Source organism: Trematomus bernacchii, unplaced genomic scaffold (genome assembly GCF_902827165.1).
Source record: "Trematomus bernacchii unplaced genomic scaffold, fTreBer1.1, whole genome shotgun sequence".
In the NCBI taxonomy this organism is placed as follows: domain Eukaryota; kingdom Metazoa; phylum Chordata; class Actinopteri; order Perciformes; family Nototheniidae; genus Trematomus; species Trematomus bernacchii.
Genome location: NW_022987821.1, coordinates 8,349,043 through 8,365,255, shown reverse-complemented (window position 1 = coordinate 8,365,255; position 16,213 = coordinate 8,349,043). Strand labels below are relative to the sequence as shown.

Here is a 16,213-nt window from a genome sequence, read left to right as displayed (position 1 = left end):
TATCAAAGTAAGTCAACATTGCTACCACCATGTCTAATAATAGCCTATCTGGATCAGTATACTTTAATTGATTAAACCCATTTATTTAATGGAGGCTGAAGTTGTGTACAAAACATTCCTCCATGCTTCCTTTCAAAAGGAGTCTTACTTTGAAAGAAGTGATTCCCTACGTCACTTCCTGTTAATGTAGACTTCTCATAACATCCAGCTAGAGCTGCGACTGAAAGCTAACGCTATCTATTGTCACTATATCTTAACAACATAAACAGAGGGACAACATGTCAGATACGGTAAGATATACACTTGACATAGCAGGTATTGTTTATAGTCTGGATCAAATTCACAAAGAGATAAATCAGTGTTTTGCTACCTCGTATCTGGCTATTTAAAATGCTAACTGCTAGCTCGTTTCAGGCCCAGAACTGCTTACTTAGCTGCTTAGCTTAGCAACTAGCTTTCCTTTAGTTCAGTTCACAGTTCAGCTTTAAAACAAGAAGCGGTACCAGCATTTTTAAACCAAAATATTCACACATGTGGGTTACAGTGTCGTTAAAGCGAAACCAAGCCATCGGGCCTGTTTGTAATGTGTGTGGCGTTTACATGTTGTCTGCTGCTCAAGTTGTTTTTGTCTGTGTGTTGTTGATGTTTTATAGGAGACAAAACCATCCAGCCAAGATGGAGGAGATAAGAAGGATGGAGAGTACATCAAATTAAAAGTCATCGGTCAGGTGTGGGAGGGAGGAGGAACAGAGAAGAGATGAGAGAGAGGAGAAGAGCAGAAGAGGGCGGCAAAAGGGGGGGGGGCAGGACGGGCGGAAGAAAAGAGGGAGCAAGAGGGGGGGGGGAACGACGAACGAGGAGGAACACGACGACGACGGACACCAAACGACGAGGACGACGACGACGACGAGGACACCCGACGACGACGACGAGGACGACAACGACGACGACGAGGACGACACCGACGACGACGACGACGACACCGAGGACGAGACGACGACGACGACGACGACGACGACGAGACGACGACGACGACGACCACGACGACGACACGACAACGACGACGACGACGACACCACCGACGACGACGACGACCACGACGACGACGACGAAGACACACGAGGACGACGACGACGACGACGACGACGAAGACACCGAGGACGACGACGACGACGAAGACACCGACAACGACGACGAGGACGACGACCACGACGACGACGACACCACCGACGACAACGACGACGACGACACCACCGACGACGACAACGAACGACGGACGACGACGACGACACCGATGGACGACTAGACGAGACGCGAAGACACCGAGGACGACGACGAAGACACCGACCAACGACGACGAGGACGACGACCACTGACGACGACGACGACCACGACGACGACAAACGACGACGACGACACCACCGACGACAACGACGACGACGGACACCACCTACGACGACGTACGACCACTACTACACCTACAACTACTACTACTACCACTGATTACCACTACTACTATTACTACTACTACTACTACAACTACTACTACACCTACAACTACTACTACAACTACTACTACCAATACACCTAATACTACTACAATCATTTGTGTTCTGTTAAAATAATTGTATGTGTGCTTACTTCTTCTCTGTGGAAATAAAGTTCCTAAGACATTTATAGAAAACCATGCTGGCATGTTTTACTGCTTCTCACCATCACTTTCTGCCAACAGGACAGCAGCGAAATCCACTTTAAGGTCAAAATGACGACACATCTGAAGAAGCTGAAGGAGTCTTACAGCCAGAGACAGGTCAGAGGACAGAGCAAGATAACAGAAACCACTCCTTGTTGTGAAATCATATCATGTTGATCCCCGTCGTAAACAAAGCACAGAGAGGATTTAACAAGCTTTCTCTGGTGTGTGTCGTTGTGTTTCTCACAGGGTGTTCCAGCAAGCACGCTAAGGTTTCTGTTTGAAGGACAGAGAATCGCAGACAACCAAACTCCCAAAGAGGTAAACGTGTCTCACGACTCGAGCAACACAGCTGGCCTTTTGCTAAAATGTCCATTAATCCAGAGTGTTATGTGTTTGTTATGTTAGTTTTATAATGCTTACACACTTTTAAACCATCTGGGACTTTTACATCGTGATTTAGCTTAGAAATGAAGTAAAAACAAACGAGAAGGTTTTGTCAACGCGTTGTCAATAAATAGTAGAAGATAGATAGATTTTGACTGTTACTGAAACATGTCTGTTATTTCTCAGCTGGGGATGGAAGACGAGGACGTAATCGAGGTTTATCAAGAACAGACGGGCGGACTTTGGAAAGATTAAACCCCCTGCGTTTCAAATGTTTCTTTTTTGTATTTGATTTTGTATGTATGTATGTACGTATCTTTGTTCAGTTTCAAACCATCTGGATCAAAACTGACTCTTATCAGGGCTTCCATGTTTGAAGGGGCAGCGAGGGGAACAGACTGAGGGATGCTAATGTTGTTGACCTGAGAAAAAGCATTCAAAGTGAGTGCCTGTGACCTCAGATTCTCATCGACATAACCACGTACGTAACAAATAAAAAGCCTTGAGCCCACATTTTACAAAGACAAACATCTTGTTTGTTTTCGGGGGAGCAGATTCTGCGTTAAAGGAAACTGTAAACATCTATTTTTAATTACAAGACAAGTAACGATCGAATATCATACAGCTTTGTTTTACCGTTCACTATAGAATTATACAATTATACAACTAGAAAAATGATAAACAAGCCCCTCCTGTGTAACTTAGGTGCTGACATGTAGAACTTAGGGACCACAAAGGTTAATGGTTAAGCAAACCTTGAGGTGCATTGTGGGGTTTTTCACCTACTGCTTTGAAACAAGGTGCTAGTATTGGACTATTACAGACACGATTTTCATTGTCATAAATACACTGTAGCTATGCACACATGACAACACATTTACCCTGTGGCAGAAAATAGATTTTGGATGCATTCTGTTTTGAAAAGCTTCTGTTCAGGATGTTTAAAAACAAGTTTGCCTGCACTCCTTTTGTTGGGAGGAGTTACCCAGTGAGACGTTGAAATTGTCAATTTAAAGTAGTGATTGGCCTGATGCAGTCATCTTTGAGATAGCTGTGATTTTCTTGTATATGTTGTATTCATAATTAGCGTGTGTTGGAATGATATGCCCCATGTATCTCCAGTGACGTCTTTTATTTACATTTGAGAGGTTCCTTCTGTGCTGATATCTGAATATATACCCGTTATGGAAATGTGTCGCTTGCTGACAGTCACGCTGTGTTATAACCTCGGATGATTCTGTCCTCCAGCAGGAAGTATCTTGCAAACAGTGACATGTTATACTGTGGGGTCAGTAAAGCTTCCCTTTCTGTTTTTGGATTTAAATGCTGTGTTCTGTATGACCTTCCTGCATAGGTGAAGATCACAAGCAACCCCCCCATCTTTGAAATAGATTTATAATGCAAACATTTCAGTTTCAGAAGCATGTCAGCTGTTTACACCGCCATGCATTACGCTCTAGCATCTAAGACGTAGGAATAATCAACTTTTTGAAGCAGGAATTCAGAGATCACAGATCATGTTTTAAATGGTTGTCATTTCCCAGAGGTGTCCTTTTCTTACATTTGATTTTTCAAACCTGACCAAGTGTTTATCATCTCTCCTTCGTGTGTTAGTGATTGGCTCAGGTGATCAGATGACCCCCCCCCCACATACACACACACACACACATTTGAATACTTTATTACTTAGGGGAACACATAGCAGGTCTCCCTTGAAAAAGAGATCAATGATCTCAATGGGATACACCTGGATAAATAAAGGTTTGAAATGAAATAGCATCTCCTTCTCCACACGGCTAAGCAGCAGCCTTAAGGGAACACATAGCATCTCCTTCTCCACACGGCTAAGCAGCAGCCTTAAGGGAACACATAGCATCTCCTTCTCCACACGGCTAAGCAGCAGCCTTAAGGGAACACATAGCATCTCCTTCTCCACACGGCTAAGCAGCAGCCTTAAGGGAACACATAGCATCTCCTTCTCCACACGGCTAAGCAAACAGCAATATTTGAGCCATAACATTAGAGGAACATTGATACAGATGGTTTGAAATTCTGGAGATGAGCTTTTTGCTTTTTTTTGAATAAAATATTTAAGAAAATACTGCTGTGTCTATCTCATTGGGTACTTTCATTCTAGTATGTCTTGTAAAAGTTAGGGTTAGTAATACATTAAGACAGCTGTTTGTGCACACACAACAGGAAGAAACTGAAGTTTGTCCACAACATGCTTTTAGTCTGGATGATTTCAACATTTAAAAAGCACAACACATGGTTCATACTGACGAAAAGTAATCCAGTTTATTACCAAAGCATCATATATGCAAACATCAGGTGAAAACACAAAGAGGAAATGAAGGTTAGCTCGTCCTCAAGTAGTTAAATATGTAAGCAAAACAAAAAACAAAGAATATTTTACATCATAAATGTGCATTTCTCTCTCTCTATATGTCAGTTAAAACAGCTGGCACCTTATGTATTTGAATTATCTTCTAGAAGAACAGCAGTAAAACACGCGTTTGCATTAATTGATGGTACAAGTTGTAGGCAGCTTCACTGTCCTTAGCAGTGAATAAAACAACTGAAAACAATATTTAGAAACAGCTTAGATTGTGGTACAGTATATCAATATATACTGTAGAACAATTTCTACGGATCTTTAATAGCTATGTAAACTCATTATGGCTTCCTTTAAATTAACAGCTTTGAGCAAGTACATTTATTCAGAAATTGTACCATTTATCAAAAGCCACTCAGGTAGTCTTTGGTCTGCTAACCCTGACCCCAAAACAACCACAAAACAACCACAAAGAGACCCAACACATCCACACAGATGTCTCATTGCAGCTGTTGCGCTCTTCCTATTATCTAGGAGCGGTGGTATGAGTACCTTTTCTTGTTTTACGTCCATCAAATCTCAATTTGTAAACAAAACTCTCTGTATTTTGAGGTTGCCAATTCCTCTGTGAGTTCAAGTACATGCGTCAGTGTTCGTGAAACTCAAACGCCAGGTTATCTTTCCCCCTGCTGTCAGTCACTGTTTCTGCACGGTTTTCTGACCTCACAGGCAACCTGTAGGTGCAGAAAATAATCCCGGAGACAATCATGAGGCTCGTCCCAACCAGTCCCACCCAGATGCCCAACCCAACATGTTGAGAGTCAGGAGTCGGGGGTAGTTTAAACTCTGGGGGGAACTTTATAGTCTGATTGGTCACCACAGAGTTCAGGTTCCACAGCAGAGGAGTGAGGGACATGATGGCGGCCATAAGGCACAGAGCGCCACTTGTGAGGAACGTCAAGCGGATAGGGGAGTTCTTCCCCATCCCAAAATACACGTTCCTCAAGGTGTAGACTCCACCAGCGTTCCCACAGAGCCCCACCAGCAGAGACAGCAGCATGAGGACCTGCCCTCCCACTATCTCTGGAGGTGTGAAATCCTCCATTAAGCTGATGAACCTGCAGTGCATCACTCTGTATCCAGGCGTCACCAGGGTGTGGCTGTTGAAACACGCCCGAAAAACGCCCACCCACGCCACCCCAGAGCTGATGACCTCCCTGTCTGACACCAGCCAGACCCTCCACTGGATGAGTCCAAGGGAAACGGCGGTGAGCGTGCATCCAATGCAGGAGAGTGACAGAGCGAGGAGCTGGGAGTGGCCGGTGTGAGCCAGGTAGGTCATGGTGGAGGAGAGGTGGAGGAGGGGTGGAGGAGAGGTGGAGGAGAGGTGGAGGAAGGGTGGAGGAAGGGTGGAGGAGAGGTGGAGGAAGGGTGGAGGAGAGGTGGAGGAGGGGTGGAGGAGAGGTGGAGGAGAGGTGGAGGAAGGGTGGAGGAGAGGTGGAGGAGAGGTGGAGGAGGGGTGGAGGAGAGGTGGAGGAGGGGTGGAGGAGAGGTGGAGGAAGGGTGGAGGAGAGGTGGAGGAGGGGTGGAGGAGAGGTGGAGGAGAGGTGGAGGAGGGGTGGAGGAGAGGTGGAGGAGAGGTGGAGGAGAGGTGGAGGAGGGGTGGAGGAGAGGTGGAGGAGAGCGTCAGGTGGCAGAGAAAGTCCTGATCCGACACACACACACCACCACGGCCCCTGATAGACCACCAAACAAATAAAGAGTGTAAAAATCATTGTTGTTTCAATGGTTTGAATGTTTTGCACTATTTAAATTATAGTAATAGTAGTAGTTTCAATGGTTTTAATGGTTATAATGGTTTTGGACTATTTAATAATACAAAACAGATAACAAATGACAAACAGTGCTTTGCAGGACGATGCAAAAAACCTATTGGGCTTATTTATAGCCCTAAATCACAAGATCAGTAAACAAACAATGGGTTAAAATGTATAAAAATAGCTAACATTAAGAACCACATATGCTATACAAATTGTAATGTGCAATAACACTGCCTGTAAATATAAAAACTCTTGAGCAATATCCTCATTTCTGATCTATGCCACCTTTCATACTCATAGAGAAGTGTTTCTGCGTGGCAGCAGCGCTTCCTCTTTTTGTACCTTTTCTCTGATGCTCGGGTGTCACCTGGGTTACCTGGCAAACAATCAGCTCCCTGTGAGAGGACAGAAACACAGGTGAGCAAAACAAATCTCAATGTGGAGACTTTATGGAGTTCAGAGCTCCACCAATGAATCACTGATCTATAAGACATCAACTATTATGATAAAAGACACATTTTTTTTAAGTGATATACATGAAAAAATGCCCCTAAACAACCCCTATAATGGGGAGATGTCCTGCTTTTCTCTGTTTTATATCAGAAAAGTGAACATATTTGGGTTTCCTACCCACAAACAACACATTTAGAGTACATCACCTTGAACCTTTCTACTATTTTCGGACATTTTACTGAAACGATTAATCTAAGAAATAATCATTCGGACAGCCATATGAGAGTCATGTTGACATGTTTATGCTTTTCTATAATATTTGACACAGGTGTAGCCAGTCTAACCAGTTGCTTCACTTCAATGTAAACATGTGAATAATTATAAAAGAAAAAATCATTATTATCCATCTTAGAATACTGATTTTGCGTTAACTTCAATACAAAATGATAAAACTCACGACTAAACTGAGCAGATTGTAAATCCCGTAGGAGGAAAGCATGTTTGGAAAACTTCACGTGACTGACACATATCACAGACGGCACATTTAAAGTCAAACTCGTAATGTTTGTGTCTTACCTGGGGGTCGTTCTGTTCCTCGTGGCCGTCTGGATAACAGAGGGACACTTCCTCATCCTGCTACATATAACCTAGATACAATTCCTGTCATGTAGTGAAACAGACAGTAAATCATTGACAGAATATTGATATGCTCTGATGGAGAGGAAGGGTGTGTGTGTCATTTAGTTTGAGTCTGCCGATTACGTTGCTTTTTATTGCACAGTGCGCACTACATGTCTTTTATTTTGACTATAGGTAAAAAAAAAGGCATTTTTAAAGGTTTTTCTGAAATAATTGTGATTGTTTGAGAAAGGAGCTAATTATCACGTTGCAAAGAGGTACAATTGTGTTCCCTTTAAGTTGATTTTAACAAGTTTATTTGTTGTTAAACCAACCAGAGTAATGTTGACTTACAGGTTAAATACAAAAATGGGTTTAATAGTAAAAGAAAAAAGGCTTTTTAGTGTATTCTTTATATTTATTTACTCAGCTAATCAGGTTTTTCCGTAGTGGATAAAACACAAATATGACCTTTTACGACAGCAGATGTCCACACCTGTCATATTTACCTCAATCACATCTTAACACAGTGCTTCAGAGGGATATTTATGTAGGTTAAGTGACGGCTATGTCGGGAAAAGTGTAATAAAAGCTAAGAAATTGTCATGAAGAGGATCGTCATAGGAAATGTTTTCTCACCCACTTTTTCCAAATTAACTCCCAGCAGTAAAAAGTCCAAAGTGGCGGCCAACAGGTCGTAAAACGTTGAGCAACAGATTGAAAAAACATCATTAGAGATTGTACACAAAATCACCAGATAACCTTGTGATTTGTTGAAGGGAAAAGATAAGCCCTTAAGTCGTTTACTGTGATCAATATTAACTCTTAAATATCTTTCCACTCCCACCTGCCCAACGAGAGTTCCCACACTCAGTACTTCTCAAAGGTTGAAACAGAATTAATCAATAATGGGACAGTTTCTAGAGATATGACCATTTTAGGAAACAATCAGTATTTTTGACCATCTGAATTATAGGCATATTAATACATCAAGTCAATTGTGTATATGTATAGTCAACAGTCACATTTCCACTTTGGGACTCTTTGATTGTTGACATTTGGAGTTAAAATGAGCTTTTCTTGGTATTTTACATCGTCACAGCCCGGCTTTTAGACAGGGACACATACAGGAGTACACTTTATACCAAATTAAGATAATATCAAGCAGGTTAGATTCATCTAAAAAGAATAGCAGATAACTTAAAGTGTTAAATAATTGAAACGTGATTTCAAGGTTGAAGTATGTTGATGCAACGGCTGTTCGTCATTGGGTAAAACTGTTTCCAAGTGTACTATGCTAGTGAAATATAAAACTGACGTCACTTATAATAAAACAATTTACAAGAAGATCACCATGTGTCACAGCTTTATAATTTTATTGCTTAAAGTTGGTGAAAGGTGCACCTGTGTGGGCCGTTATCCACGCCCACGTCAGTCCACGAGAGGCTACGGTAGGCACGTGTTCAAATAAATATGAATGTAGAAAGTCCTCAAAAGCAGAGCGTAAAGTGCTGTGTTTTAAATGAACCTGTATAGAAACTGCGCCTTCACTCTGAGAAAACAATAAATAAATCCGGTGGTTGTGAGGCCGTCGTCAAAGTGTTTGAGTGGGAGCTTCAGCTGAACAACCACCCAGAATATAAGGATAGAAAACAATCTGTACCGCTGGAAAAATCCAACATCGTCCAGTTGTTTGAGCTAGCGTAAATCCAAAAGGTGTCACTCACAAAAAGAGAAACTCATCATGTGTGAAAGACATCGACCCTTTAAGAGTGATACTCTACACAAAGGGAGATACTGTTGGTCGTAAAAGCAATCAAATATCATTTGGAAATCAAACTCTTAATTTCATTTTGTTAGAAAACAAAAAAAAATACGTCACGAGTGAAAATAAATTACCGAAACAATACAATAAATACAAAATGAAACTAAAATAAAACACACATGATGGTTATTCATTACAAAAGGGAGACAGTGTAAGATAAGGTAACAACCAAAGTAATGTATATAATTTGGTTTATACATAAAAACCTATAAATTGTATTTGTGTAATTATAATTAATCATATTATTAAAGGTTTCCGGAGAATAAAGCCACAACTTGGGTATTTAAAATAGTGTTGGTTACTATCAGCATACATAGCTTTTTATGTATTATAACTTTAAAATGCTAAAAAGAACATGAATACCTTGACTTTGGGATACTAAAAGATGTAAAAAATAAGTAAAAATTGTAAAAATAGGAGGAAATCAATGATCTCTAGACTGAATGTATTTGGAAATTAAGGAAGAATTCTCTATGTTTTGTATAAAATCTATTGAAAACTTTGACGACACAATATCTCTGTGTTCCTGTCTGGTCTCTGTGCAAAAAATGGTCCTCAAATCTCAATCAATTATTGATCTAATTGACCTAAATTAGTTCCTGAGGCTCCTTTAAAAACTAGAATATTTGATCGATGGGAAATGTAGTCTTAATTGCGAGGAGAGCGTCAGAAAAACCGCCTTGAATTGAACTCTGACACAGTTTCACAAAGACAATAATATGGAAATGCAGCACGCTCAGATGTAGGCATGCTTCGATCTGGATTTCCTCTACAGATTTAGGAGTTGTTGTCAGGTGAGCATCAGAGCATCGGCCTCTGGTCCAGCGGCAGACTGTCCAGCAGACACTTCAGCTGCTCCTCTCCCAGGTGGATCTTATCCTCCAGTTTTCTCTGCTCGATGATGAGCGCTGACTTCATCTTCACAAAGTGCCGGTAGTCGTCCAGGTTCTCCGCATCCAGGTGAGTCTCCATGATGCTCGACACCACCCTCTCCCTGCGGTCCAGGTTCTCCTTCAGCTCCTTGGCATCCTCGTGCTGCTGCATCAGCAACTTACGCTTCCTCGTTAGTGTCCGCTGGAGAAAGATGGATATTCATTTGTTGATCGAGCTTCAAAATTGATTTTTTAAAATACTTTTAAGATCTTAATCTGCTCTTAATTTGATTTCATTTCAAGTTAAAACAGAGGGTCTTTGCTATTATTAAAGGACAGCGGCTGTGGGAGAGCTGTGGGCGGCAGAGAGCGATTTCAAATGCCATATTATTCATTTGTCTTTTTATTGAATATCTATAGTTTTGTATAGTTATTGAATATCTATAGTTTTGTATAGTTATTGAATATCTATAATTTTGTATAGTTATTGAATATCTATAGTTTTGTATAGTTATTGAATATCTATAGTTTTGTATAGTTATTGAATATCTATAATTTTGTATAGTTATTGAATATCTATAATTTTGTATAGTTATTGAATATCTATAGTTTTGTATAGTTATTGAATATCTATAGTTTTGTATAGTTATTGAATATCTATAGTTTTGTATAGTTATTGAATATCTATAGTTTTGTATAGTTATTGAATATCTATAATTTTGTATAGTTATTGAATATCTATAATTTTGTATAGTTATTGAATATCTATAGTTTTGTATAGTTATTGAATATCTATAGTTTTGTATAGTTATTGAATATCTATAGTTTTGTATAGTTATTGAATATCTATAGTTTTGTATAGTTATTGAATATCTATAGTTTTGTATAGTTATTGAATATCTATAGTTTTGTATAGTTATTGAATATCTATAATTTTGTATAGTTATTGAATATCTATAGTTTTCTATAGTTATTGAATATCTATAGTTTTGTATAGTTATTGAATATCTATAGTTTTGTATAGTTATTGAATATCTATAGTTTTGTATAGTTATTGAATATCTATAGTTTTGTAAAGTTATTGAATATCTATAATTTTGTATAGTTATTGAATATCTATAGTTTTGTATAGTTATTGAATATCTATAGTTTTTTCACTTCTGTGTTTTTATTCATCACAAAGTGTTACGTTTCTCTGTTCTTTGTGTTACCTTTTCTGTATAAAAGTGCTATAAATAAAGTTTGATTGATTGAAAGAAGATCAGGTACAAACTGAGACGTCATCTTTGAATGATCTGAACAGATTTCAAAGGACTTTTTTATATTTGGATATGCACAACTAACATAAATAGATAAGTCCCAGACTCCTCCAACCATGCTACCTCTAATATTCTGTGACACGGTGATGCCAGGAAGAGTAAACTATGTGCATGCAAAACCCAATGAGATAAACAGAACGTCAATACTGCATATTGCATATTCCCCCCCCCCCCTCATGTGACGGATGCTCCTACCTTCTCCTCCGGCGGTGCCTCCTCCTCCAGGCTGTTCAGGGCGTTCTCCACCCTCGCCAGCCTCCCAGAGAGCGACAGCAGGAGGCTCACCACTTTATCCAGGTCTCCCACGAACATGCAGAACTTATCGAGCTGGTTCGCCTGACAGATTCTCTGCACGGTGCCCTCCACCTCGCAACCCAGAGCCTCGTTGTCCTCCACGTCCTCCTGAAGACTCCTCCGGGCCTCCCGAAGCACCTCCAGCTTCCTCGCAAGGCTGGAGATCAGCTCTTGCTGGAGAGGAAAACACACATGGAGCATTCAGAGTTAGACAAGATCAGATTGACACTTATTTGGGACATTTTAGCATAAAAAATGGCATGCATTATGTGCATTGCATTGCACATAATGTGACACTAACATTTCAAAAGTTGACGGTGAAAGATAAAAACCAGTCAAACACAATGAAGCTAACACAATTTCAAAATAGGATATTATTTACATTAAGTGTGCAAGGACTAGCATATCAAATGTACAGTGTGAAGAATAGTCCAGTTATACGATGGGAGAAAGTTGACCCACTCAAATTCAATGTAAGTCAATGTTTAAGCAGATTTCAACATACAGGTTGAGAGTATTATTGTCTGCTGTGTGTTATAAAACATCATATGTCTTGCTTTTTGCCTCTCAGTGGGTGAGTTGTACCTTCTTGCTGGCCAGGTCGACGTCCAGCTCGTCCTCAGAGTCCTCCAGCTGCTCCTGCATGTCCTTCATCTTGATGAGGAGCTCCGCTTTGGGAGCCGATGTGTTGTAGTACGAGGAGCTGGGAACCAGGGAGGCTACTGCAGACACAGAAGCATCCTCCTCCTCCCTCCTGACACACACATATATATATATATACAGGTAAAGAGCTTGTACTGTGTTTTAGAATGATGACTGTAATCACACACACACACACACACACACACACACACACACACACACACACACACACACACACACACACACACACACACACACACACACACACACACCACACACACACACACACACACACACACACACACACACACACACACACACACACACACACACACACACACACACACACACACACACACACACACACACACACACACACACACACACACACCACACACACACACACACACACACACACACACACACACACACACACACACACACACACACCTGTCCATGCTTCTGGGGGACGATGTGGGCAGTCTGGATCCAGAAGAGGCTCTCTTGCGCTGCTGCCCCTCCTCCAGGACCTGCTCCTCCGTGGGGAACAGCCCCTCCATCAGGTCCATGGTGGTCTTTCTGCCGCTCTGATCCAAGATGTCTGCCAGAGACTTGTCCTTCCCCATGATGTCTCTGGCCAGCTCCTCTCTCTTGGCGTCCTCCACTGAGGGCCGACCCCCCGCTGAACTCGACTCTGGGATCGGATTCGGAGCTGGATCCTGACGAGTGTAGGCGCTGAAAAGAGAGGAAGCCGGACGCTCTGCTGTGTTCAAAGAGGGGAAGTTTGTTGGTGGTTCGAAGACGATGCAGGTGTCGCTGTTTTGAGGCAGATAAGCACGAACATCTCGCTCTGAAACGCTCTCAGAGTGAACGATCCTCACCGGGACTTTCCTCACCGGACTGTTCACATCCATCTCAGCCGGGAGCTTCAAATCATTCTCTGACCTGCACGGGAAACACAGTTCAATCTATCAATCAATGTTTATTTATATAGCCCAATATCACAAATGTTACGTGGTGGTGAGTGTGCTTCTGTTCAGAGGTGGGAAGTAGTGCAAATACTTCGTTACTGTACTTAAGTACATGTTTCTGGTATCAGTACTTTACTCCACTACTTATTTTTCTGACGACTTTTTACTTTGACTTCTTACATTTTGAACCCAAATACCTGTACTTTCTACTTCTTACATGTTGAACCCAAATACCTGTACTTTCTACTTCTTACATGTTGAACACAAATACCTGTACTTTCTACTTCTTACATGTTGAACCCAAATACCTGTACTTTCTACTTCTTACATGTTGAACACTAATACCTGTACTTTCTACTTCTTACATGTTGAACACAAATACCTGTACTTTCTACTTCTCACATGTTGAACACAAATACCTGTACTTTCTACTTCTTACATGTTGAACACAAATACCTGTACTTTCTACTTCTTACATGTTGAACCCAAATACCTGTACTTTCTACTTCTTACATGTTGAACACAAATACCTGTACTTTCTACTTCTTACATGTTGAACCCAAATACCTGTACTTTCTACTTCTTACATGTTGAACACTAATACCTGTACTTTCTACTTCTTACATGTTGAACACAAATACCTGTACTTTCTACTTCTCACATGTTGAACACAAATACCTGTACTTTCTACTTCTCACATGTTGAACCCAAATACCTGTACTTTCTACTTCTCACATGTTGAACACAAATACCTGTACTTTCTACTTCTTACATGTTGAACTCAAATACCTGTACTTTCTACTTCTTACATGTTGAACACAAATACCTGTACTTTCTACTTCTTACATGTTGAACACAAATACCTGTACTTTCTACTTCTTACATGTTGAACACAAATACCTGTACTTTCTACTTCTCACATGTTGAACACAAATACCTGTACTTTCTACTTCTTACATGTTGAACACAAATACCTGTACTTTCTACTTCTTACATGTTGAACCCAAATACCTGTACTTTCTACTTCTCACATTTCCCAAACAGGCTGGTTCCTTTAGTTTGAATGTGTGTTTGGTGGCGTGATCATTATTATTTAGAGTCATTGCGTGCCTATTGATTTGAACACGATCCGTGTATCCATCATTTCCTGGTCTTCTCTAAAGAAGAGGGACCAATGAAAACGTTGTCATGTTGCCGTTGTTCAGCATGGAAACATTCATTAGCTAACAATGACATTATTGTTCTATTAATATAAAGGGAGGTCAGGTACTCTTTAAAACAGCTGCTAGTTATGGGTACTTTTTACTGAAGTACATTTCAAAGTTCTGTACTTTTACTTGAGTAAAGAAGTTTAGTCAGTACTTCTACTTTAACCAGAGTATTTTAACACACGAGTATCTGTACTTCTACTTGAGTAAAGGATGTGTGTACTTTTGACATCTCTCTCAATATCAGATGATGTCCCACTCACAGCTGGTACACATAGAAACATCCAACACATGTCAAACACACAGCGGACCATTTCTAATTAGAGGATGCATGTTACAACTGAATGGAAAAGGTCACAGCAGCTCCTGTGGCTTCAACAAAATTACAGCTTCTAGTTTAAAAGGAAATTTGCAGAGGAAATCCCCGACAAGCAAAACCTTCTCTGTGGGCACATTATACATTTTTAGGCATTATCGTCAGCTGACAGAAGACGCAGCTTGTTTTCAGCTTGTTTTCAGGTTGTACTTTTGACATTTTCTGTGCTATTTGAGTTAAAATCTCATTTGTATTTGAAGTCTGACAGATAAGCTGTTGTGGAGGAAGTATTCACATCCTTTACTTAAGTAAAAGTACTTATACAATAAAAATATTTGAATAATAAGTAAAAGTACTTGAATATTCCGGTACAAGTACAAGTCCTGCATAAGTAAGGAAGTATTATCAGCAAATATGTAATTTAAGTATTACAAATAAAATAACTCAATACAACAAATTATTAAAAAATATGTATACATGCCATTTAATTTTCTTTCAATCTCCTAATTGATTAATTGTCTTTAAGCTGTTCTTGTATAAATGCCTTAATTATTTAGCGTATTTAACGTATTATTCTACACTCTCTACTGAAGCAGGTTAAAGCTTTGCCTGACGATATGCACTGAGGAGACCTGATGCATTCTGGGTGAGCATCTTACCTTGGGTCCCCTGAAAGGCGCTATATATATATATATATATACAAGTTATTATTATTGTTATTATTACCTGAGCGCGATGTCCTCCGGCACCAACACGGCCGGCGGTTTGTCGGTGAGTCTCAGCGGTGCAAACTGAGGCGAGGGAGACCGCGTTCGTAGCGATGAAGAACAAGAAAGCTGCTCCTTCTCCTTCTCCACCTCGTTTTCTCCACCTCTGAGCGTCCGTTTTCCAGCGGAGGAGTTGTGGCTGTCAGAGCTGCAGCTGGACAGCACGTCTGGAGCGAGGAATTCCTTGGAGGAGGAGGAGGAGGATGTGGTTTCTGCGCCTAAATGGAGCCTGGGCGGAGGCAGCAGGCCTTTGGTTGGTGGAGGCGGCAGAGAGCCTGAGGAGAGTTTGGAGTGGGAGGAGTTGGCAGATTCTGGTTTGTTCCTGTGGTCAGCCGGGCCCTCGATTCTGGGCACTGACGGAGCCGAATGTGGGCTGCGGTCGGCCTGGTATCGCTGCTGGCTCTCTGTGTTCCCTCTGGAGGTCAAAGTAAAGACAAACTTGAGGGCAAAGTCTAATTTTAGCAAGTGTCTTATTTTGTAAATTGGTTCTAACTTTGTTTCGGTTTTAATAGTTAAATTAAATGTTCCTCCTGCCTTTGAATGTCTCTATAGCTTTGTTTGAGTGAGTGAGTGAGTGAGTGAGTGAGTGAGTGAGTGAGTGAGTGAGTGAGTGAGTGAGTGTGTGTGTGTGGTGTGTGTGAGTGAGTGAGTGTGTGTGAGAGTGAGTGAGTGTGTGAGTGAGTGAGTGAGTGA

At 40.9% G+C, this 16,213-nt stretch overlaps 3 protein-coding genes and 1 long non-coding RNA gene across 7 annotated transcripts in view; 1 reads left to right on the top strand and 3 right to left on the bottom strand.

Moving 5' to 3' along the window:
* Positions 1-173: 173 nt before the first annotated feature.
* sumo1 (small ubiquitin like modifier 1) lies at positions 174-3,620 on the top strand. Its single transcript, XM_034151583.1, has 5 exons — positions 174-290; positions 654-728; positions 1,733-1,810; positions 1,943-2,014; positions 2,267-3,620. Exons 1-5 carry the CDS (start codon positions 279-281, stop codon positions 2,333-2,335), a joined length of 306 nt encoding a protein of 101 aa, XP_034007474.1. The 5' UTR covers positions 174-278; the 3' UTR covers positions 2,336-3,620.
* Positions 3,621-3,955: 335 nt separating this feature from the next.
* Positions 3,956-5,813, bottom strand: LOC117499204 (claudin-34-like). The gene has a single exon (XM_034151582.1). It carries the CDS (start codon positions 5,755-5,757, stop codon positions 5,062-5,064), a length of 696 nt encoding a protein of 231 aa, XP_034007473.1. The 5' UTR covers positions 5,758-5,813; the 3' UTR covers positions 3,956-5,061.
* Positions 5,814-6,058: 245 nt separating this feature from the next.
* On the bottom strand, positions 6,059-7,351 carry LOC117499210. Its single transcript, XR_004557681.1, has 3 exons — positions 7,265-7,351; positions 6,578-6,630; positions 6,059-6,151 (listed from the first exon to the last, which is right to left on the bottom strand). It is a non-coding gene; the product is annotated as an uncharacterized LOC117499210 (long non-coding RNA).
* A 1,307-nt stretch (positions 7,352-8,658) lies between these two features.
* Positions 8,659-16,213, bottom strand: part of shroom2b (shroom family member 2b) — a 27,051-nt gene continuing 19,496 nt past the window's right edge. For all 4 annotated transcript variants that reach the window (XM_034151543.1, XM_034151544.1, XM_034151546.1 and 1 more), the window contains 5 exons: positions 15,480-15,935; positions 12,709-13,203; positions 12,202-12,370; positions 11,518-11,790; positions 8,659-10,205 (listed from right to left, as the gene is read on the bottom strand). In XM_034151543.1, coding sequence (XP_034007434.1) covers positions 9,933-10,205; positions 11,518-11,790; positions 12,202-12,370; positions 12,709-13,203; positions 15,480-15,935 — 1,666 coding nt within the window. In that variant the 3' untranslated portion in view covers positions 8,659-9,932. The remainder of the gene's footprint in view (positions 10,206-11,517; positions 11,791-12,201; positions 12,371-12,708; positions 13,204-15,479; positions 15,936-16,213) is intronic.

What these genes read in the sequence shown, in the direction of transcription:
- sumo1 (XM_034151583.1), top strand. An exon ending in AGTCTTACAGCCAGAGACAG is followed by an intron (nt 1,811 to 1,942) that starts GTCAGAGGACAG and finishes TGTTTCTCACAG; the next exon opens with GGTGTTCCAGCAAGCACGCT. An exon ending in ACAACCAAACTCCCAAAGAG is followed by an intron (nt 2,015 to 2,266) that starts GTAAACGTGTCT and finishes GTTATTTCTCAG; the next exon opens with CTGGGGATGGAAGACGAGGA.
- LOC117499204 (XM_034151582.1), bottom strand. Translation starts at nt 5,757, where the DNA reads ATGACCTACCTGGCTCACACCGGCCACTCCCAGCTCCTCGCTCTGTCA.